General features: G+C 41.4%; 1 protein-coding gene across 4 annotated transcripts in view; it reads right to left on the minus strand.

Moving 5' to 3' along the window:
* Positions 1-24,919, minus strand: part of fhod1 (formin homology 2 domain containing 1) — a 333,883-nt gene that overhangs the window by 102,120 nt on the left and 206,844 nt on the right. For all 4 annotated transcript variants that reach the window (XM_063066732.1, XM_063066733.1, XM_063066734.1 and 1 more), the window contains one exon: positions 16,804-16,947. In XM_063066732.1, coding sequence (XP_062922802.1) covers positions 16,804-16,947 — 144 coding nt within the window. The remainder of the gene's footprint in view (positions 1-16,803; positions 16,948-24,919) is intronic.

A 24,919-nucleotide genomic window follows, 5' to 3' on the forward strand; every position in this document is an offset into this window, starting at 1 on the left:
ACTGTTGCAACTTATGTGGTCCTCTGGGGTGTTACATGATTACACTATTTGAGGGGCTTCCAATGTGGTCTGTCCCTCTCCAGTAGCGGAGGAATCCAATAGTGTGGTCTTTCCTCCCCGAGCCCTTGCGGTGGCTGCACCAAGCTTTAGACATCCTTCAGCAAACACCACTACAGCCTGGAATATGCCAGTCAGCAGCATTCCTCAATGTGTCCTTCACCGAGTAGATAATCTTCCAGCAGTACTTCATGTCCGCCGCTATCCCTGGGAACAGTCCGTAGTACAGAGGCCCCTCTTTCACGCAGCTGTTCTGGATAAACCATGACAGAGGCTCTTGCATCTTTCTCCATGCCCTTTTTGCAAACCCACAGTGTGCAATAGGTGAGCCACTGTCTCATCCCAAGTACAGTCACCCATGGGCAGTGCGCAGTGAGAACGACCCCGTCTATTTGCCAACGTGGAAGGGGGTGTTTCTCTGGGACTTGTGGGGTGGGGTGGGGCGAGAGGGTTTTGCTCCGAGAATAACCACTGGAAATCACATTGAAGTTCAGGAACACAGATATGAGATCAGCAACAGGAGTGTATGGGTTAATAAAAAGTATTTCCACCATCATTCGTGTGTTTAATTGATTACTATGGGTAGGAAGGAACAGAAGGACACAGACCTACAAGTATATTTTTACAGCACATTAACTATGTTTTAATTTAAAATACTGAAAGCACGTTGTAAATATTTACATTGAGTATAAATGATAAATTGACATGCAGACGGCAGACCCTTTCCAGTAAAACAAATGCATACACATGCGTGTGCTCTCTCCTTCACCCTATTGTCTGCTCTAATCTGTGATGCTGTTTCTGCAATAAGCAAAAAGTATTTCATGTTGACTTTCTTACCAAATACTTATTGTTAGTTTATTTTTTTAATGTGTTTCCAAACACTTTATCCTTGCACGGCGTACTTCTGCAGTGTGAGAGTAAAGATAATGTTCTCCCATCATATATCTATTAATCACATTGCTAACCTAGCAGGCAGCCAAGTTCCCCATGCAATGTTCACAACATCGCTCTTCAGGATAAATTATCATTACATTCTGGCTACCAGTTTCACACTGGTGCATACTTTTGATCAGGAGTCCTAAGTTCTACTATTTAGAGGTATCCAAAAGATCAGGCATTTCAACCCACCAAGTCTATTCTAATTATCAATTTACACTGGTCCAATTTGTTCCCCTCAGTTTCCCATCAACTCCCTCCGGGTTCTGCCAATCATTCACACAACAGGGCAATTTACAGTGACCAGTTAATCTACCGATTTACATCTCTCACCCCGATCAGAGAAAATGGACCCATTTGTGCTTAGCCAGTGAGGGTCTGCTGTGATTAATCTGATATGAATGGCACAATACTGCCTCTAGTGCCCTCCAGTGTAGCACTCTACCTCAGTCAGAGGCTGCCCTACAGGGGAGCTTGGTACATTTAACCAGGGCAGATGCTCCTGTGCAGTATTCAGGAACTGCTGCAATTTTAGTTCAACACTTGAAACGGGTTCCTGATCGCTCTCGCCGCTGGAAGCAATAGATCCGACAGGACAAATAGAAAAGTGATGTTCTGTCCAGAATTTCTTCATCAACCAACATCACTGATAAGTTCTCAACTGGTCGTTATCATCTTCCCATTCAAGGGAGTTTATTGTATGCAAATCTGGAACAGAAGCTACCATTCAAAGGAAGTATTACAATGTCCTTCATGATTTTTCAAGATCATCAAAAAATTGTACAAATATAAGCCTTCCTTTCCGTTCATATTGATTGACTTAACTTGGAACGCTCAATAAGTGAATCACATTGCTAAATTTGAATTAAAACAAGTCAAGTAAATGGCAGGATACTTGGTAGTGTGGAGGAGCAGAGGGATCTGGGGGTACATGTCCACAGATCCCTGAAAGTTGCCTCACAGGTACATAGGGTAGTTAAGAAAGCTTATGGGGTGTTAGCTTTCATAAGTCGAGGGATAGAGTTTAAGAGTCGCAGGGTAATGATGCAGCTCTATAAAACTCTGGTTAGGCCACACTTGGAGTACTGTGTCCAGTTCTGGTTGCCTCACTATAGGAAGGATGTGGAAGCATTGGAAAGGGAACAGAGGAGATTTACCAGGATGCTGCCTGGTTTAGAGACGATGGATTATGATCAGAGATTAAGGGAGCTAGGGCTTTACTCTTTGGAGAGAAGGAGGATGAGAGGAGACATAATAGAGGTATACAAGATATTGAGGAATAGATAGAGTGGATAGCTAGCACCTCTTCCCCAGGCACCGCTGCTCAATACAAGGGGACATGGCTTTAAGGTAAGGAGTGGGAAGTTCAAGGGGGGATATTAGAGGAAGGTTTTTTACTCAGAGAGTGGTTGGTGTGTGGAATACCCTGCCTGAGTCAGCGATAGAGGCAGATATACTAGTGAAATTTAAGAGACTACTAGACAGGTATATGGAGGAATTTAAGGTGAGGGGTTATATGGGAGGCAGGGTTTGAGGGTCGGCACAACAATGTGGGCCGAAGGGCCTGTACTGCGCTGTACTATTCTATGTTCAATGTTGATGACTTGTTTGATTTGTGGACTAACAAAAATGCCTTGCTTCATCATGGGCATCAGTTATCCTGAAAACATCTGTCTCAAATATCTAAACTCTTCACTGAAATGTTGTGCCTGGTGACAGCAGATTCCACCCCTGCAGTCTTGAACCTCAGTAATTCTGCTTTTGTCTTTGACAAACCCAAGTCACTGACCAGGTCATTTAACTCAGATTAAGTTTTCAGATGAAAGGTTCAAAATCTATAACAGAGTAATTTTCTACTCCTAACCCATGCATCATGACATTTTCGTCTACCTCCTCTCGACCCCATGTCTTTGGAGGCTTCAGTACTGGAAGGCATGCAGCACAGGCCTCGTGGCTGAAGGGAGATTAGGGTATTCAATGGATTTCTTGTTTTTAGCAGAGAAACTAGACACACTGGTCGGACGGAAATAGCAGTCTGTCACATGATCTTTCTACATCTGGCATATCATCAGGGCAGCGAATGACGTCAACTTTCAAGTACCTCTGAGCCAAGCTCCAAGATCGACAGCTCCTACTGTGCAACAAATGTGAGAAGCCCAAGCTTTGTCTCAATCAATTGATCTCAAATCAATATACTTGTAATTGCAATGCATAGAACAGTATGTGTGTAATAGCCTTTCTAAAGCCTGTCCTGCCATGTATCATCTGTCTTGCCTAAACATGCCCAGGCATGCCTGGACAAGATCGAAAACTTTTCAGCTTCCGTTTTTATTTAACAGAATTATAAATTGAAATAACAAATATCGGCAATTTCAGTAAAATGGAGCATGACAGGGGAATGTCATGATGGTTTTCGTGATCAGCAGACCAAAATCCATAAGATATGCCCAAAAGTATTCAGGAAGTCCAGTGAAGTTGGCAAACCACTAATCTTCCAGCAGCCTACTTGGTGATAGCCCACATCCCACGTTCCTCAGGGTGAATCTTCTGGCCCCGAATCAGAGGGGATTTCAAAGATTCATGTTCAAGTTCAAGGTTTAACCATACATGAATATAATCAAACAAAACAGCATACCTCCAGAGCCAAGGCATAAAACATATCACAAACAGCACACAGCATATAGCATTTATGGTAATGAGAGCAGAAAACACAGTGACATAAATAATATAGCACAAGTCCCAGAATGGCATGGTCTGTAGAATGATGACGCATGGGATGCTGTCCTTGTCCCGCTTGTTCTTCCATTGAATGAACAATGGAGCTCTCAAGCTCTGTTGAAAATTTTCATGCACATGAAGAGTATTTGAGACCCTGACAATTCTGGGACTTGGTGGAGTGGTGTACTAGTGGTGGGGGAGCAGCAAAAAAATAATAATTTTTGAACCAGTTAAATAAAGGCAACATCCTAGCTTTCACCAGACTTTCCAAGCAATATTGTCAGCTGCATAAAAAGAATTACCTGATTCTAAATCCAAGGTCACTTGTCCTGCAGCATTGGAGTATTTCTTCCGGGTTAGACCATAAAACATAGAGGCAGGATTACAGCATTTGGCCATCAGGGTTTGCTCCACCATTCCACCATGGCTAAATTATTATCCTTCTCAAATCTGTTCTCTCGCCTTTTTGCCGTAACCTTGGACACTTAAATTCTATTTTTTTTAAACTACTTTTAAGAATCTTTTATGTCATATCATGTCTAGAGTTAATGCAACTCTCAAAGAATCTAAATGATTATTAATTTTCACTAGCAATAAGGTTTCTACTTTGGTTAAGTGACTTATTTGCACACAATGTCTATACTTGCTAGTGCTTTTCAGTGGCTGCTTTTAAAAAATAAAAATGACAGAAGAAGATTTTGAAAATCTGTGTTGATTAAAGCATTATTTGCCAAACTTCAGCCCCAGAAAAAGCTGGCTACACAACAGTTAGAACATTCTAACGTGAAAAGGTAAATGAAATTACACAGCATTTAATACAGTTGATTAATGATTGCCTGTGTCATACAAATTTATAATTACAAGTATTTTCCTTAGAACCATTCACTACAAATTATTTTTCCAGTCGGGTTTAAATAATAGACAAAACTAAAGCAAGCATATGTATTGGGTCAAATGACTTCAAAAGGATGTATCCAAGATGATACAACCCTGGAATGGAACATGAGCCATAATTTAATCTTGGTCTGGATGTTCTACTTCTAAGATTATAAACATATGCTTTCAGGCTGATTTTTTCTCTTGAATATCTTTTACAACGACCCTGTTATGGAAATGTGTTAATTGCTGAATGTGATCGTTCCTATAGACAGAAATACTCTTGGAATTACATATTCTATTATGAAACACTGCCCTGTATATTCTCTCCCTGTCCTTCCATCTGCCAAGGGATTTACTACTTTTATTTTAGATTGAAGTCTGAGAATTTACTGCTCAAATGATAAAATTATTCCATTTATAAATTAGTCTAGGGCAACTTTACAAGCCTGCTAAAAGGTGGTCCTCGAGCATTGGGGAAAGGGGTTGCTTTAATGCAGATGTCACCAATACAACACAAGGCTGGTCCCATAATCCCTACACAGCAATGATTGGTGAATGGTGCAGTATGCGCAAGAGCCAGCCATTCCGGAGCTTGACGCATCCAATAATCATTGCTGAGTGATGCATGTAAGAGACACAAATCAGAGAGCAGAAAGTATGGTTCAAATTGGACAATCTAACCATCTTGTTGGGAGAACAGCAAAATGGTGCAACTCAGTCTGAAAGATTCGCATATTCACAATTATTCCCAGTTCTGCCTGTGACATTTATCATAACCATTGACACTTGCCATAATGAAACTGCAAGTCCTGGAATAATACCTTTGCCACAGACCTCTTTGGTAATGGTGAAATGCAAAGTATTCGCCTGATAGAGGTGACTGATAAAAATAGCAGAAATCAAGAATGATCCATCAAGCTGAAGGATAATAAACTGACTGTCAGGTGAAAGACTAAGCAGAAACCAAATACGGGCTAACTTCAAAAAAAAAGAAATGTATATTGAATCTTCCTGTTAAAATTCCAACTGTTCCAAGCTAACACAATCAAACCTGGGGCTCTAGTGCATGGATCAAAAGCCCAAGACATGCTGAAAGACACCTGCCAGCAAATCCACCAGCACTCAGCATGGATTCTACTTCAACAGTACAAATTGACATGTGCTGAAGTGGAGGAGATCAGCTCCTGGATCTGGTAGCAGGTTAGACCCGACTCTGCACTTACGAAGGAGGGGGGCAGGAAAAAATTACATCTTCTGTTCAGTATTTGTACAGGAAATAATCCCCTTAATTACTAACAATTTTTTTAATTTGTAAATTATTACATTATATTATGTAGGAGGCTGAGTTGTGACATGATAGAGGTTTATGCAATCAAGAGGGGCATAGGTAAGGTGAATAGCCACAGTCTTTTCCTCAGGTTGCGGAGTTCAAAACCAGAGATCATTGATTTAAAATGGGGGGAGAATGATGCAAAAAAGCACCTGAGGGACAACACTTTCCCAGATACCGATGAGTGTATGGAACAAGCTGCCAGAGTAAGTGGTACCGGAGGGCACAATTACAATGTTTAAAAGGCAGCTGGACAGTTACATGTGTAACACTCGCTTCAGCTAGCGGCTTAACCCCCTGCACGGCCTAACTTAAGAAATCTCATTTGGGTGGATGCTGCGCGATGTGTCCCCTGTTGCAAGCAGTACCACGAAATAACAAACAGTACACAATATGCGATTAAACGATTAAGCTTTATAACTCTTACTTTGACTATATGGTTAGTAGAGAAACAAAACATTTTAAAAAAGGGTCCAAATCTTATTAAACAGTCTGTGCACAAAGCTGGAGCTCACTCATAGGCCGATCGGTCCCCATCGATCTCCTCTGATCGTCGCTGCCCTTTGGACCCTCGCTCTGAATCCACTCCGTCCAGCGGTCTGCCAAATCTCTCCATTCACGTCTTCTCTCTTCATCTCTCTCTCCCTCCCTCTCTGGCAAAAGCCCGCGACAACAACTGCTTCCAGATTCACAAGACAGGGCAACAAAATCCTGATTGGCTAACATGCATCCATAGTCCTGTTATCTCCAGCCATAACCCAAACATTGCTGCTACAGAGAAACCGTTACTTTAGCAGTGAACATTACAAAAAAACCATTACATTAGCAGTGAAACCTTACATTGCGTTACACATGGATAGGAAAGATTTTGATGGATATGGGTAAAACACAGGAAAATGGGACTAGCTCAGTTAGGCGATTTGGCTGGCATGGAAATGACTTTATTACTTACATCCTTCACATACATGAGGAGTAAAAATCTTTATGTTACGTCTCTGTCTGAATGTGCAATGTGCAATTTATAGTAATTTGAATTATGGTGTTGAATGCTGAACTGTAGTCAAGAAAATAGGGGCCAAAGAGTCTGTTTCTGCACTGTATGTCTCTATAACTATTTCAATATTATTTTTTAAATGTTTATATAATTTTTAATCGCTTTTGAATGTTTTTATACATTACAGTGTCCATACTCCAAAACCTTTTAAAAAGGATAACAGATCATTGACTCGAGAGCAGGCGCATATGCTCCTATCTACATCAACGGTGTGCAGGTTGAGAGGGCTGATGGCTTCAAGTTCCCAGGACTGAAATTATGAATAGCCCACCCTGATTCAACTATGTAGACGTACCCCAGAGTCAAGAAAGCTCACCAATACCTATTTCCTCAGGAGGCTAAAGAAACCCGGCATGTCTGCACTGGCCATGATCATTTTTATAGATGCACCACAGAAAGCATCATATCAGCTTGGTATGGCAACTGCTCTATAAGCGACTGTAAGAAACCACAGAGATCTGTGGACACAGCTCAGCACGTGACAGAAAACAGTGTCTCCTCTGTTTGTACTTCTCATTGCCTCAGTAAAATAGCCAGCATAATTAAAGACCCTACCCACCCTAGACAGTCACTCTTCTCCCTTCTTCCATTGGGCAGTAGATACTTAGGCCTGAAAGCATAAACCACCAGGCGCAAGAACAGCTTCTACCCCGCTGTTCTAAGGCCATTACATAGTTTTGCCATGTTTAAATTCTATGCATTGTTTACTGAATTAATCTGTATGAATTGCATGCAAGACAAGCTTTTCATTCTACCATGGTACATGTGACAATAATAGGCCAATTCCAATTCTGACTCCAAATTTGGAGGCTTGGATTTGGCAATGGTCAATGGTTCATGCAACAATTTCTGGCCTGCCCGAGACACCTGCTCATGTTGCACAGAGCCCTGGCACTGCTTACACTGCATGCAGCCTTTCAGATCTGAGCGTGATTGTTGCAGTGGGGATTCCAAGTTGCTAGGCCCCTCTGGATCAGAAAGGTAGGTGCCTTTAATGAGATCAGTACGAGTGCAACAATTAGAATGTTTGGTTAAGACAAATTACTTTCAATAAATCAGCACTTTGCTCAATCCTCAAATTCAAATTTTTTTAAACAAAAATAACAAAATGCAAGAGTTAATTTAAGCTCATTGGGATACAAAAAAAATCCCTACAGCACTAGATCATGATTGGCACTGCATTAAGTAAATACATTTGCAAGTCTGTACTAAAAGATGGATTCAAAGATATTGGCAATACCACAATTCAAAAATAGCACGGTATTTACTGATTCCCGGCCAGAAGCACAACTGCAAAGAATTTAGACAGTTCCAGTACTGTCAAGATACCTCTGTTGGCAATTTGATGCAAACACAGAGAATCATATTCCATTTTCCAGATTTCACTGTTCTGCCCATCATGTGGAGGTGATAGACTGGCCTTGGAACAGGTTCAGAAGAAGGCCAAAAGATTAAACTACAGCTTGAAAACATTTATATATTGAGACAAACACCTGGTGCATTAGCTCTGGAGGCTACCAAATAGAATACATAAATTATTGAAAGGACTGAATTGTGCACTGGCTGATAGATCACTCCAGATTAGAGAAAAGCAATGACCATGCATGAGGAGGAGGTGGCCGGATGTTAGAGATAGCTCACTGACCAATTACACATAATCAAAAATGATGCCGAGACAGATCAGTGCAAAGGGAAGAAAAACCAGCATTTAGCTCATGTACAGTTCTTCAGATACTCTGGATTTGTTTCAAACAACTGGGGGGGGGGAGGGGGGGGTTGATGGGGAGCTTTCAGCTTAGGCATGTTTTCATTTATTCTGCTTTTCCCAAAAGGGATGTGCAGACATGCGTGTATAATAGGAAGTGTCTGGTCAGTCTTAATCTCGTCGCACAAATACCAGGAAAACATGAACCATCGACTGGTGGTCTATTCCTGACTGTTATTTGGATATGTTTACAGATAATATATATTTTTTTTAATTTTCAGAGGCTCTCAGAAAGTGTTTACCTGCATTGGCCAAGAAATGGTTTATACAGGAGAGAAGAATAATCAAGCAGAAAGTTGTAGGAAATTCAATGAAGAATAATTCAGTAAAATGGGAAGATAGGGAAAATAGCTTGATCAAGAACCCTGTTTGTTTTTTTTTCCCCAAGTATAGTATCATTGAGCAATACAGCACAGATACAGGGTGTTCGGCCCAAAGTATTTATGCTAACATGGCGCCTACTCAGCTAGACTCAATTTCTTGTGTTTGGCTCTTATTCCTCAAAGCCCTATCCCTCCATGTACCTATCCACGTGCTTCTCAAATGATACTATTAAACCTGACTCAATCACTCCTTCTGTCAGCTCTTCCATATACTCTACACCCTCTGTGTGAAGAAGTTTCTTCTCTGGTTCCTTTTAAATCTTTCAATTCTCAAATCTACGCCCTCTAGTTTTGGTCTCCCCTACCCTGGGAAGAGCGCATTGACTATCCACCTCTCATAATTTTAAACATTTCTATAACCTTGCCCCTCATTCCCCTCTGTTCCAAGGAATAAAGACCTAGCCTGCTCGACCTCTCCCTATATCTCAGGCACTCTTGTTCTGTTCACATCTTCGTAAATTTTCTCTGCGCTCTTTCCAGATTAACAGCACACTTTTCCTATAAACTAAACTATACACGGCCAAGTGTATAGCCTCTCCAACTTGCACATCTGCAGCAGGATCTGAAGGTTTCAAGGTGCATTGGCTCAGCACCCTTTGTGTCTGAACACCTTCGCCAATTCTGAGCACACACCTGTAAACCTCCAGCTAAATAAAGTAGAAAAGACCCGTTCTAAACCATTTACCTTAATTCCAAAACTAAAGTAATGAGAACCTCAGGCTGTGTAAGCAGTCACTGACTTTTGTTCCGCAGAGCATTTCATGTTTAGAATGGTCATCACCAGATAATTTATCAAAAGTTGCAATTGTATAAAGCATCAAAATCAGAAAATGTAAAGTTTCAAAGAACAAGAGGAGCAATCATCCATTAACCAACTAAATTCCAGAGGAATAAACCCCAGTTATCATAAAAGTAAACCTAAATCCCTCCAAGATCAATATGTTTTGCCAAGGTATGGTCTCACCGACTGCTTACAACATCCTGGGCATAAACTAACTGGGGGGTTTGCATAACAGTTGTATCATATCTATCCTTTGTACGTCTTCTGGCATTTTGATTATTCTTTATAATTATTTGAATCATCTATTAGTTCTGCATTATTTCAAATTTTTTTACAATTAGAAACAATGCTATTCTTGCTTTGAGATTCAAGTGGATGTTGGCCTCACATTTGCTCACCCTGATATCCATTCATTGTTCCTTTTTCCTTTCTGCCAAAGCTATTCATTTGTAATTTCATGCTTCTGCCCAAATCAGCATATTCCCCTACCTTTGCAGCATCATTAAACTCGGTACCAACGTGTACGTCATCAATATGACGAATAGCTGAGACTCCCAGCTCAGACCTTTGTGGACGCTCACCATTAGTCACATCCTGCTGAGTGTCCGTTCATTATCCTTGCTCTGTTGCTTGCAGCTCAGCTACTTGCCTAACCTGGTCGATAATCTACTTTCAATTCCCAGCCTTTTAACTTTATCCAGCACTCTCTTCTCAAGAAGAATTGATCAAAACTCTTCTGGGAGTGCATGTGAATAAGAAGTGATCCTTTCCACTTCATTAGCATCTCCAATGATTAGTTGCATGGGTTACTACAATCCCTGATGCCCTGTCTCCCTATCTCGCACATAACATAATGGTCATGACACTAAATTATCCTGTTCCTCCTAAATTGTTGGGCTTAACACTGAACATCGTCCCACTCACTGTTTTCAGAAGTGGAACTCCACACCTTTTCATCGAGGCAACCTTTCCTTTAGGTTTCATAGGCTGCAGTATAGGTGTACATCATGGAGTACAAGGAACCAGAGGGTGAACTTGAGACAAATGTGGCATGTTTGTCATTGAGCCTGAACACCTCCCTCTGCAACTAGATCCTAGACTTCCTGGCTGGGAGACCTCAGTCAGTCCGGATTGGAAGCAGCAACTCTAACACCATCACACTGAGCACAGGGGCCACCAGGGCTGTGTGCTCAGTCCACTGCTGTTCACTCTGCTGACCCACGACTGTGCTGCAACACACAGCTCGAACCACATCATCAAGTTCGCCGATGACACGACCATGGTGGCTCTCATCAGCAAGAACGATGAGTCAGCATACAGAGAGGAAGTGCAGTGGTTAATGGACTGGTGCAGAGCCAACAACCTGTCTCTGAATGTGAACAAAACAAAAGAGATAGTTGTTGACTTCAGGAGGACATGGAGCGACCACTCTCCGCTGAACATCGATGACTCCTCCGTAGAGATTGTTAAGAGCACCAAATTTCTTGGTGTTCACCAGGTGGAGAATCTCACCTGGTCCCTTAACACCAGCTCCATAGCAAAGAAAGCCCAGCAGCATCTCTACGTTCTGCGAAGGTTGAAGAAAGTCCATCTCCCACCCCCAACCTCACCACATTCTACAGAGGTTGCATTCAGAGCATCCTGAGCAGCTGCATCACTGCCTGGTTCAGAAATTGCACCATCTTGGATCGCAAGACCCTACAGCAGATAGTGAGGTCAGCTGAGAAGATAATCGGGGTCTCTCTTCCCGCCATTACAGACATTTACACCACACGCTGCATCCGCAAAGCAAACAGTATTATGAAGGACCCCATACACCCCTCATACAAACTCTTCTCCCTCCTGCCAGCTGGCAAAAGGCACCGAAGCATTCGGGCTCTCACGACCAGACTATGTAACAATTTCTTCCCCCAAGCCATCAGACTCCTCAATACCCAGAGCCTGGACTGACACCAACCTACTGCCCTCTACTGTGCCTATTGTCTTGTTTATTATTTATTGTAATGTCTGCACTGTTTTGTGCACTTTATGCAGTCCTGGGTAGGTCTGTAGTCTAGTATAGTTTTTGTGTTGTTTTATGTAGTTCAATGTAGTTTTTGTATTGTTTCATGTAGCACAATGGTCCTGAAAAATGTTGTCTTGTTTTTGCTGTGTACTTTACCAGCAGTTATGGTCGAAATGACAATATAAAGTGACTTGACTTTCCTTTCTTCTGTACCCCCCTCCCCACCAACCAATATTGTTTTTTTAAAAATTCTCATGGTGCCTTGTGCTATGCTTTGCCATGTCTTCTAATGTGCATGATTTGTAGTTACTGGCTAGTTAATGAATAGCATTAAATCCCATTTTTCTTAAAAAATGATCTAAAGATTCAGCAGTAACATTGTGGCAACTTAGTAATTGAAGGAATTTAACAATGCAACTTACACACACACACACACACACACACACACACAAAATGATATACCTCATTTATCAGAATAATTATCAAAAAAAGGGAAGGAAAAAATAGTAAACTGTCTGACCGAAAATCTGAACTATTTGAAAGAGAAGGGGGAACCAAATCACTGGTTATTCTGATTAATTCCTGCTCTCTGATGTTTTCACCATATGTTATTCATCAAAGCCAAACTACATTACAGACACTCTGCCAGACCATAGACCTAAATGTCTTGGCTTCTGCTTGATTAATTCTGTTATCCATTTGATCTGACTTAAAATAAATACTAATAAAGAGCAAGTTTGTGGTTGCATCATGTGGGGCAAAATTTACTTCTTTCTTGTGGAAAAAGAAAAGAATTCAGCATTTTACTCTCTCATTGGCAACTATGAGGTCTTTGCATATGGATCTATTACAATCTCACCAAAGGATAGTGACGTGGCTCTCGGTATCTTGAAAGGAAATGTAGAGAACCTGTACGTGCAGGTGCCTACTAGGGAAAATAACCTTTGGACCAAAATAAAACGGACAATGTTTCTCAGTATCAAAAGACTACATTTAGGAAGAGAAGAAAATTAACACCCCACATCCATATTCCTGAAGGACAGCACTTCTCAGACGCTGCCAGTCTGAGTAAATGCATTCATTTTCTGTCAGGATGTTGATTCCAGATACCTTGAACTTAACCATTTCCCTTCCATGGTTCTATAGTAAAGGCCTGTTGAAAATCCATCTCCATTACAACCACTGGTGGCTTTTGAACACAATCCATTGGTACAAACTGAAAAGCACACTAGGATAGTCAGATGAGGAGACACAAAATACTCTGCAGATGCTGGGGTCAAAGCAACACTCACAACCGCTAGAGGAACTCAGCAGGTCAGGCAGCATCCATGGAAAAGATCGGTCGGCGTTTCGGGCTGGATCCCTTCATCAGGACTGAAGAGGAAAGGGGCAGAGGCCCTATAAAGAAGGTGGGGGGAGGGTGGGAAGGAGAAGGCTGGTAGGTTCCAGGTGAAAAACCAGTAAGGGGAAAGATAAAGGGGTGGGGGAAGGGAGGCAGGGAGGTGATAGGCAGGAAAGGTGAAGAAAGAATAGGGGAAAACACAATGGGTAGTAGAAGGAGGCAGAACCAAGAGGGAGGTGGTAGGCAGCTGGGGGAGGAGGCAGAGTGAAACTGGGATAGGGGAAGGGAGGGGGAGGGGGAGGGGGAGGGAATTACCGGAAGTTGGAGAAATCTATGTTCCTACCAAGAGACTGGAGACTACCTAGACAGTATATGAAGTGTTGCTCCTCCAACCTGAGTTTAGCCTCATCATGGCAGTAGAGGAGGCCATGTATGGATATATCTAAATGGGAGTGGGAAGCAGAGTTGAAGTGAGTGGCTACTGGGAGATCCTGTCTGTTTTGGCGGATGAAGCAGAGGTGCTCGATGAAGCAGTCCCCCAATCTGCGTTGGGTTTCACCAATTTAGAGGAGGCCGCACCGGGAGCAACGGATGCAATAAATGGCCCCAACAGACTCACAAGTAAAGTGTTGCCTCACCTGGAAGTACTGTCTGGGGCCCTGAATGGTGGCAAGAGAGGAGATGTAGGGACAGGTGTAGCACTTGCGCTTACAGGGATAAGTGCCGGGCGAGAGATCCGTGGGGAGGGACGTGTGGACCAGAGAGTCGCGGAGGGACCGATCCCTGCGGAAGGCAGAGAGGGGTGGAGAGGGAAAGATGTGCTTAGTGGTGGGGTCCTGTTGAAGGTGGCGGAAGTTGCAGAGGATAATGTGTTGGATCCGGAGGCTAGTGGGGTGGACAACAGGGACAGAGTTCCCCTTGTCCTCACCTACCACCCCACTAGCCTCCGGATCCAACACATTAGCCTCCGCAACTTCCACCACCTTCAACAGGACCCCACCACTAAGCACATCTTTCCCTCTCCACCCCTCTCCGCCTTCCACGGGGATCGGTCCCTCCGCAACTCCCTGGTCCACACGTCCCTCCTCACGGATCTCCCACCTGGCACTTATCCCTGTAAGTGCAAGTGCTACACCTGTCCCTACATCTCCTCTCTTGCCACCATTCAGGGCCCCAAACAGTACTTCCAGGTGAGGCAACACTTCACTTGTGATTCTGTTGGGGTCATCTATTGCATCCGGTGCTCCCGGTGCGGCCTCCTGTACATCGGTGAAACCTGACGCAGATTGTGGGACCGCTTCATCGAGCACCTCCACTCTGTCTGCCAAAACAGACAGGATCTCCCAGTAGCCACCCACTTCAACTCTGCTTCCCACTCCCATTCAGATATGTCCATACATGGCCTCCTCTACTGCCATGATGAGGCTAAACTCAGGTTGGAGGAGCAACACCTCATATACTGTCTAGGTAGTCTCCAGCCCCTTGGTAGGAACATAGAATTCTCCAACTTCCGGTAATTCCCTCCCCCTCCCTTCCCCTATCCCTATGTCACTCTGCCCCCTCCCCCAGCTGCCTACCACCTCCCTCTTGGTTCCGCCTCCTTCTACTACCCATTGTGTTTTCCCCTATTCCTTCTTCACCTTTCCTGCCTATCACCTCCCTGCTTCCCTTCCCCCACCCCTTTATCTTTCCCCATACTGGTTTTTCACCTGGAACCTACCAGCCTTCTCCTTCCCACCCTCCCCCCACCTTCTTTATAGGGCCTCTGCCCCTTCCCCCTACAGTCCTGACGAAGGGTTCCAGCCCGAAACGTCAACCGATCTTTTCCGCGGATGCTGCCCGACCTGCTGAGTTCCTCCAGCGGTTGTGAGTGTTAGTCAGATGAGGAAGTGTGTAATTTCTTTTTTGGCTCAGCTCCTTGCAAAAAGGCTGGTTTGTCTGGAGTCTCCTTCCTTTTGTATCCATAATGTGCTTCCTTTATCTCTATTGTCGTTACTTTGTGTTTATTAGTGATAACTGTGGTAAAGTATTCATTCAGTATCTCTGAAAATATTAGCCTCATTTCTTGAAGGTTTATGCTGCCTTGGTAGAGAAGGCTATTTTAATTTTCTTTTTGTTGATTTGTGCCCATGTAATATTCTATAGTATGTTTATTTCTTATTCAAATATCACAACTATTTTTCACATTCTTAATAAGCTTATCGTACTTGATGTTCCCATCTTTCTTGTGTTGTCTACGTACTTTGTATTTGCAAGTTTCTTTAGGTGGATTTTTATTTTCATCAGTTAACCTACCCATGGTAAATGAATACTTGGAAAATAGTGTGTACTTTGTCTGAACTTTACTGACCTTCCCTTTAGATTAGCTCACTGCTTCAAGTTACAAGACAAGGGGGGCAGTAATATAAAAATAAATTTATTTTCACAGAAGTTGGTGAACCTTGGGAATTCTCTAATTTGGAGAGCTGTGGAAGCTAGATCATATGGTATTTAAAAGCAGATACATTTTTGAAGGATTAGATAATTGAGGACCATGTGTAATTGGCACAGATTTGTAACTGGGCAGTGCTATTCTCCTATCTCCTTGTTTTTTATTTAAATTTTACTTTGATGCAACTTTCTCTAGTTTTTGCCTTCCTCGGTTCTACATTCTTTTATAACCCTTTGTGAGTTTTGAACTTTCTACATCTCTCTTAATTACCTATGTATTGTGCTGACTACAGTACATTGTATCTTCTGTGTCCATTCTCAAAACTGCCTGTTCATGAGGCAGAAGAGAGGTCTGTATACAACAGTGCTTTCTCATTATCCCTGCTTGTTTATTTGGGGCAGGTGTAATCAATCACAATTATAATGTTATAATTTGCTACTCAACATATGGATGTGCTTTCATACATAAGACTAGCAAGAGGAGCAGAGTTTTGCCATGTGGCCGTTGAATCTATTCTGACACTCAATCATGACTGATTCATTTTCCCTCTCAACCCCCATTCTCTGCCTTTTCCTCCTAACCTTTGACGCCCTTGCTAATCAAGAATCTTTGAACTTCTGCTTATATATACCCACCAATATTCTTGCCACCACTTGGTGCCCCTCCTACAGCAGCTTATTGTGGTGAAAGCAGCATCTCTTATCTATCATTTTGACTTTTATTGATTACACGCCTAAAATGAAGAAACACTATGGTGAAATGCAATTTGCCCTTGGTAGGTTATTCTTTTTCTGAGGTTGGACATACGCCATCTAATCGTGAGCAAGAAAAACATAAACTTTATGTTATCCCAGACAACTCTTATTCAGTATTCTTAATTGATTGTTTCAGCACAATCATAACCTACGTTAATCCCATGGGTCATCAATATTTCATCCCAATATTAATGAATTCAAAGTTCTTTTCGCAGACAACCCAACCTTTGATCAGCAAAGTCTGGCTGTATTTTTCACCACCAATAGATCTCACTAATCCATCATTCACAAATGGGTAACTGCATACGTGCATCTGAGGAACTGAATTACTCCTTTACATCTGCATATTCAAAAACAATTTTACCTCATAAATGGTAAACTGCTGCTTTAAGTCTGGGTCAGTTCCTTTATTACTCATGTGCCTTTGGATAATGTTTTCCATTCCCTGTTGCTCAAGACAATCAGTAACATCGTAGAATGAATCCTGGTCTGGAAGAGCTCCTAGGGTCTGGCAAAAAACAAAAGAAAATTCTTTCAAATCATCCACATTTTTGAGGAACAATGTTCAGAAAGAAACATGAAGCCACCAAACAACCTTCAATGCCTGCTGGAAAACATTTAATATTTTTGACTTCACTCTCTTTGTAATAGCTTATTCTGATTAATTCCAATAACTTCAACAACCATTAATTACCTTTCTTCCTTTGTATGGCATTTGATTCCAGTCATTAGAATGCATTTCTTTTGACATCCACTGACTTCAGTTTTATCAGAGCTCCTTAACACTACACCTGGTCTGATTCTACCTTAAAATACAGGACAGTCACTTTCACTGCACTTTTGGTCACTGGTCAGCAGTCCACATCTTTACCAAGGCAATTATGAGGTCTAGTTAACCAGTGGTCCTCCTAGCTCAACAATACAACTTCAGCACCATCTTCTCAAGGGCAGTTTGGGGTAGGCCAAAAAGCCTAACTGAATCAGAAATGTCCGGATTTTAAGAGATCAAATATTGGTGAGAAGGCAACCTGAGAAAGTGCCACATGAAAGCACTCTGGTTGATGTATTCATTTAGTTAATAATTGACTGTAGACTAACCGGCAAGATTGGACTGGTACCTGATTTTTTTGCATTAGAATTGATCTTGAAATATTCCTCATTGGCAAGTAGATGTTATTGTGGTAACTATACTGAATTATAGCTGGTTCCAGAGTACAAGTTATTAGAACTACATTTGGGTGTTATCTGGACCTACTGCCTTTCCCATTTCAGTTCCTCAGCCTTTCCTAGATATCTTGTGAGGTGAATCAAATTGGTTAGAAATTGTTCTCTGTATCAGTGGGAATCTGAGGAAGAACCAGAAATAGACTCCACGCCTATAAATGAATATGATTGTAAATGCTTCATCCATGACTTTGGCATGAACATGTTGAGTCTTTGTTGTTGTTGAGAATGGCGCTGTTATCGGAATATCCTCCTTCTATCAGCTGTTTGTTTACCACCATTCATATCTAGATGCATCCAGATAGTAAAGCTCTGACCTGGTCCACTGGATATTAGATCACAGCTCTCTCTTTCTTATGGTGCTCTCACCATTGAGCACATATCTTATCAGGTCAGTGCATCTACTCTGGGTACACTTGGTGCTGCTCGCCAGTCCTCACTCAATCAAGATTGGTCACCTGGCATGATAATAATCAATACCTCTGATGGTCTATCCTCAGCCCAACATATCAATGCAGCTACATAGAAGGCACGGCAGCAACTATATTTCATTAGGAATTTGCGATTCGGTATGTTACTTAGAACCTTCACATATTTCTACAGAAGGACCATGGCTGCATCACTCTCTGGTATGGGGGGGGGGGGAGGGCTACAGCACAGGATACAAATAAGCTGCAGAGAGCTGTAAACTTAGTCAGCTCCATCATGGGCACCAGACTCCATAGTACTGTATCCAGGACATCTTCAAGGAGTGATAACTCAGAAAGGTGGCATCCATCATTAAGGATCCCCTATTATGCAGGACATGCCCTCTTCTTATTGTTATTGTCAGGAAGGAAGTACAGGAGCCTGAAGGCACACACTCAGTGATTCAGGAACAGCTTCCTGCCCGCTGCCATCTGATTTCTGAATGAACATTGAACTCATGAACACTAGCTTGCTGCTTATTTTAATTTTTTTTCTTTTGCACTACTTGTTTGATTTAATACATACTTACTATCATTCACGTTTTTCTACTATTATGTATTGCAGTGTACTGCTGCCACAAAGGCAACAAATTTCATGAGATATGCTGGTGATATTCAACCTGATTCTGACTCTGAATGTATTAACACAGAATGTATTTTTAAAAATTACATGTAACAAATCTAATGCTAAGAATATAACCAGAAGGGTAGATAAGGGGACGCCAGCGGTGGTAGTACAAACTAAGGGCAGCACGCTGGTGCAGTGGTTAGCATAACGATTGTAACACCAGCAAACCAGGTTCAATTCCACTGCAGTCGGTAAGGAACTCACATTCTCCCCATCACCAGTTGGGTTTCCTCTGGGTGCTCAGCTTCCCCCCACATTCCAAAGACAAATGGATGAGGGTTAGTAAGTTGTGGGTCCCAGAAGCATGGTGACATTTGCGAGCTGCTCTCAGCTCATCCTCAGACTGTGTTGGTCGTTGACGCAAACAATGCATTTATGTTTTGATGTACAGAGCTTATAAAAAGTATTCGCATCTCCTTGGAAGTTTCCATGGTCTTATTGTTTTACAACATTAACTCACAGTGGATTTAATTTGACATTGATCAACAGAAAAAGACTCTTTTGTGTCAAAGTTAAAACAGATTGCTACAAAGTGATGTAAATTAATCTCAAGTATAAAACACAAAATAATTGATTGCATAAGTATTCCCCCCTTCAAGTCAGTTTTTAGTAGATACACCTTTGGCAGCAATTACAGCCTTGACTCTGTCTGGATAGATCTCTATCAGCTTTGCACATCTGGACACTGCAATTTTTCCCCAATCTTCTTTACAAAACTGCTTAAGCTCTGTCTCATTGCATGGATATCGTGACTGAATAGCCCTTTTCAAGTCCAGCCACAAATTCGCAATTGGATTGAGGTTTGGACTCTGACTTGGCCACTCCAGGACGTTGACCTCGTTATTTTTAAGCCATTTCTGTGTTGCTCTGGCTTTATGCTTGGGGTCAATGTCTTGCTGGAAAACAAATCTTCTTCCACGTTGCAGTTCTCTTGCAGATTGCATCAAGTTTTCCTCCAAGATTTCCCTGGATTTTGCTGCATTCATCTTACCCTCTACCTTCACAAGCTTTCCAGGGCCTCCTGCAGTGAAGCATCCCCACAGCTTGATGCAGCCATGACCCTGCTTCATGGTAGGGATGGTGTTTTTGATGACGTGTGGTGTTGGCTTACGCCAAACATAGCGTTTAATCTGATGGCCAAAAAAGCTCAATTTTGGTTTCATCAGACCATAGAACCTTCTTCCAGCTGACTTCAGAGTTTCACACATGCCTTCTGGCAAACTCTAGCCAAGATTTAAGGTGAGTTTTTTCAACAACAGCTTTCTCTTTGCCACTCTCCCATAAAGTTGTGACTCGTGAGGCACCCAAGCAACAGTTGTTGTATGCACAGTCTCACCCATCTCAGCCACTAAAGCTTGTAACTCCTCCAGAGCTGTCACAGGTCTCTTGGTGGCCTCCCTCACTAGTCCCCTTCTTGCATGGTCACTCAGTTTTTGAGGACGGCCTGCTCTAGGCAAATTTACCATTTTCTTTCTATTTTTTGATGATTGACTTAACTGAACTCGAAGGGATATTCAGTGACTTGGAAATTTTCTTGAATCCATCTCCTAACTTGTGCTTTTCAATAAGCCTTTCGCAAAGTTGCTTGGAGTGTTCTTTTGTCTTCATGGTGTAGTTTCTGCCAAGATACTGACACACCAGCAAGTGGACCTTCCATTTGCAAGTGTATTTTTACTACAATCAATTGAAACACCTCGACTGCACACAGGTCTCCAAAAACAGATCTCCATTTAACTAATTATGTGACTTCTAAAACCAACTGGCTGCACCAGTGATGATTTGGTGTGTCATATTAAAGGGAGTGAATACTTATGCAACTGATTGTTTTGTGTTTTATATTTGTAATTAACTTGGATCACTTTGTAGAGATGTTTTCATTTTGACACGCAAGAGTCTTTGTTGATCAGCATCAAAAAAAGCCAAATTAAATCCACTGTGATTCAGTGTTGTAAAACAATAAAACATGAAAACTTCCAAGGCGGGGCGGGGGGGGGGTAATACTTTTATAGGCATGTGACATATGACAATCAAGGCACACTTTTATATCTTTAAAATCCAGATACAGGCAGAGAAACGGCAGATAAAATTTATCCTAAACACAGGTGAGGCACTTGCAATTTGGTAGATCAAATGTAAAGGAAAAGTACAGAGTTAATGGCAAGACCCTTAACAGCATTGGTGTGCAGAGGGATCTTGAGGTCCAAGTCTGTAGTTCTCTGAAAGTGGTTACATAAATTTGATAGAGTGGTGAAAAGGCGTATGGCATGCTCTGGCCTTTATGCGTCAAGACAGCAAGAGTCAGGAAGTTATATTACAGCTTTATAGAATTCCAGTTATCTGGAGTATTGTATTCATTTCTTGTTGCCTCATTATAGAAGGGATGTGGAGGCTGCCTGGATTATGGGGCAGGTACATAAAGGAGACCGGGCAAGCAAAGGTTGTTTTCTCTAGAGAACACTGAGGAGAAGCCAGATAGAAGTTTATAAAATTACGAGAGGCATAAAGTAGAGAGTTGGTAACTTCTTCTTAGGATTGAAGTGTCTAATACTGGAAAGCACTTATTTAATGTGGGTGGGGGGGAGTTGAAAGGAGATGTGTGAGGGCAAGTTCTTATACAGAAGGTGTGCTGAATGCCTGGATTACACTGCCAGGAGTGGAGGAGGAGGAAGATACAACTGAGGCTTTGAAGCGATTCTTTGATAGGTAGGTGGATCTGCAGAGAATGGAGGAATACGGACTACTATGCCGTTTAATTAGATGTCATTGGCTTAGTTTGTCAGCTCAAAATCATGGAATGAAGGGCCCGGTCCTATGCTGTACTGTTCTATGTTCCGTAAGGTATCACCCAGGTGGCTGCTACATAAAATAAGGGGCCAAAGGTTTGGCAGTAACATACAAGCATGGATAGAGATTTGGCTAAAGAGGGAAAAAAAGGAACCAGAGCTGTTACTAATGAAGTCCCACAAGAACCGGCAAATGGGCTTTTGCTGTTTACAGTGGACTTCGGGCCATGCGGATTTCATGCTGAAATCCAATAGCAAAGCTTGAACCCCCAACCTCATGACTCACAAGCTGCCAAAATGATTGAAGCAGACACTGACTGAACCAATGCCAAGAAAAAAATAACTTCTACTCACTCGCAAATTAAGCTTTATGTAACAATGAAACATGAAGGACAGTTTGTATGCTGTACAATAATATCACAATATATATTAAAACATCATAAAAGAACAATTTGCAACCACTTCTGTGATTTAAAAGAAATACTACATTAATGTATTTGTGAATAAATGAACTTCATTTAGTTTTATGTTGTCTTAATGGTACATTTTATTTTATATTGTGCCAAATAGTATGCACCCCCTCCAACATTCTCTGTGGATGTAATAGTTTAGTCTCCAATTGAAAAGCCAGCAAGATTTATGCAGAGAGTCAAAGTGTTTAATTTACACTTCACAGCAGACTGATGAAAGTCTCTTACTGTAGCTGAGTTTAAATATTTATAGAATAGTTGAAGTTATACACTGTTAACAATAATCTCTTGTTTAACAAAATGATTTGTTAAATTATAGCATGTCATGTTTCTGAGAAAATCCTGATTAAGTATTGTCCACCTTTTGGCACCTATGACATCCGGTTACCTGTACACTCCTTAGCCCTAACTGCATAGTGAACATCACTGACAAAACTCATAGATGACATTGATCGGGATTGAAGCAAGAACCAGCAATAAATATTTTACAGATCTTAAAGGGGAGGCAGCCACAGACAAGCTCTCTTCATATTAAAAACATACTCAAGGATTACTCTTAAAAGTTTGGCTGTCTTCAGCACTACCTTGAAATGAACAAGAGACCAACTTCTGAGGATGTAGACTTCAAATGAGAAATTACAAAGCTAGAAATGATTATTCCAGTTTTTTAAAAAAAAACAGTCCATTAGAGAGTGTATAATATGAAATTTCATATGGGTAAACTAAAGTAAACCAGTCAGTTTGAATTATTTTTGAGTTTTATTCAAACATTTTAAAATCCAGCTAATTCTGTTTAAACGTGAATACAGACACTATGCAGACCTCAACAAGAATAAAAACAAAAGAAGTTAAGTGGGTTGGAATACTTCAACAAAGTGTCAGTTTAGCTCCTCCTGGTCAACTCAAAAGTCTGGCCACCCACTTCTGGCACATTCTTAATCTCCTACAGCAGCTCTCTTTGAAATTTCAGTGCTGATTACCAAAACATGACATTAATTCAATACTCAAAAAGGTATCGCACAACTCTGCTCAACCTACAAGGTTCATAGTTTTTATTTTTGGTTTCGTTGATCAAGCCCAGGCACTTTGCAATTAATTTTCAATAAAATCCCCATTATCACTGAGAATTTGTAGTTAGCACTGTTTCATTCATCACCTCCAGGGAACTGCCACTTTCTACACAAATTTGTAAAAAGAAGCCAAAAAGAATTAAAGAAATACTTTTCTGTGTGCAGACCTGAATTTGCTGAACTGACAAAGGATGCTGTATATAAAATTGACAAAAATGCGAAGAACCTGCTAGACCATGACATCCACCCCAGACAACTGTTGGCTGGAACATCAATGACTCAGTGCTTCCTCCCTTTCTTTGCTCACTACCACACTAGAACAAACTTTGAAAAGCTGTAACTTTGCAATTGTCAAAGTTTGGGGGTGGAAAAATTGCACAGCTAATGCGTAAACCATATTTGCTCACAAAGATACTGAATACAGTGGATGTCAGCTGATGAGATTTCTTTTTTTGTTGGTAGTGATGAGGACCTTCGGTTTTGAGGAGATACTACGGTGACTATATTTCAATGCTTATGTGTTGAGGTGACCATTCTATGCAGTAGACATTAATCCAAACTGGGAATAAAGATAGGCTGGACCAATAAGTTGATGGAAACAAGGGTTTATAAGCAACAGGTGATGAGATCAGAAGTCTGCAGGAAGAACAAGATGGGAACAGGCTGAGCGGGGTATACTTAGGGAAAAAAGGAAAAACTGAACAGAGAATGGGAATTACAAAACAAAGTAACTGTGAGTTGACACATGAATTCCACGTAAAGACTGCAAACTTATGCCAAGGTGTGTTTTAAATCAAACAGAATCAGGGCATTTTCAGGCACAGCAAAAGTGGACAGAAGCAGTTTTCTGGAGCAGTCTGGCAGCAAGGTATTTCAGTGACCAAGCTTAGCCTATAACCCAGTACCAATGCAGTGTACTTTCTTCAGGCTAAAGAGAATATTGCACTGGAAACTGCAAGGTCTAAGTCAACAGGACCCCACACACTTACATCACTCCTTTCAACTCCCAAGTGGAGTTGTGAGTACAGGGTGGCAGAGTTTAAAACACCTGGGACAGATTGCATGAATGAGTAGGAAATTAGTATTAATTCCAAGATAAATCAACTGTGATCACATTGAATGGAAAGAAATTTAATAGAAAATTTATGGATATAAAATAGAGTAATTGGACCACATCCATTCTGATATATAAGCTACTCATATATAAAGAGGTAATTCAGAGAAGTTTCTAATGTGAATGGCAAGCAGTTAATATTGATTTTGCTCTCGGGTGTTTATAAAGAAATATCATCTGCCAAAACAGACCTACAGATGATGGGAGTGAAACCACATTGCAAATAAGTTTATTACAGTGGACAACTAAAAATATGAATTTACTTTGTCATTTTAGATCACCATGGCCAAAACAAATGGTTCAGCAATACAAAGTCTCTGTATAAAAACGCAGAAAATAAATGAAATGTTTAAAATACTCCATCTATAGCCAATGCCATTGCAGCGCTGCATTAACTTAGCCATGTACTAGTTTTTGTTGAATAAATATATTGATAGTAATTGTTGGTTGGACAAAAGGAGTAACTAATGATGGAGATGTCAAGCTGGCAGAAGAAAAGCCAGAGTAACAAAGTCAGCAAGGATGAGGAAAATGAAATAAATGTAGAAATTAATCGTATATGAAAAGCGCAAAGGAGATGTGATAGAACAAACCAGATTAACATAAGCAGCTGATACAATCTGTACAGTGCACACAGGTAAACCTTGAGGAAGAAAGAGGCCTGCCTAACCTTGTTACCTTTATGTACTCCCATTTGTTTTCCAGCTTTACAAGGATTCAGGGC

The sequence above is a fragment of the Mobula hypostoma genome, chromosome 14 (genome assembly GCF_963921235.1).
Source record: "Mobula hypostoma chromosome 14, sMobHyp1.1, whole genome shotgun sequence".
Lineage (NCBI taxonomy): Eukaryota > Metazoa > Chordata > Chondrichthyes > Myliobatiformes > Myliobatidae > Mobula > Mobula hypostoma.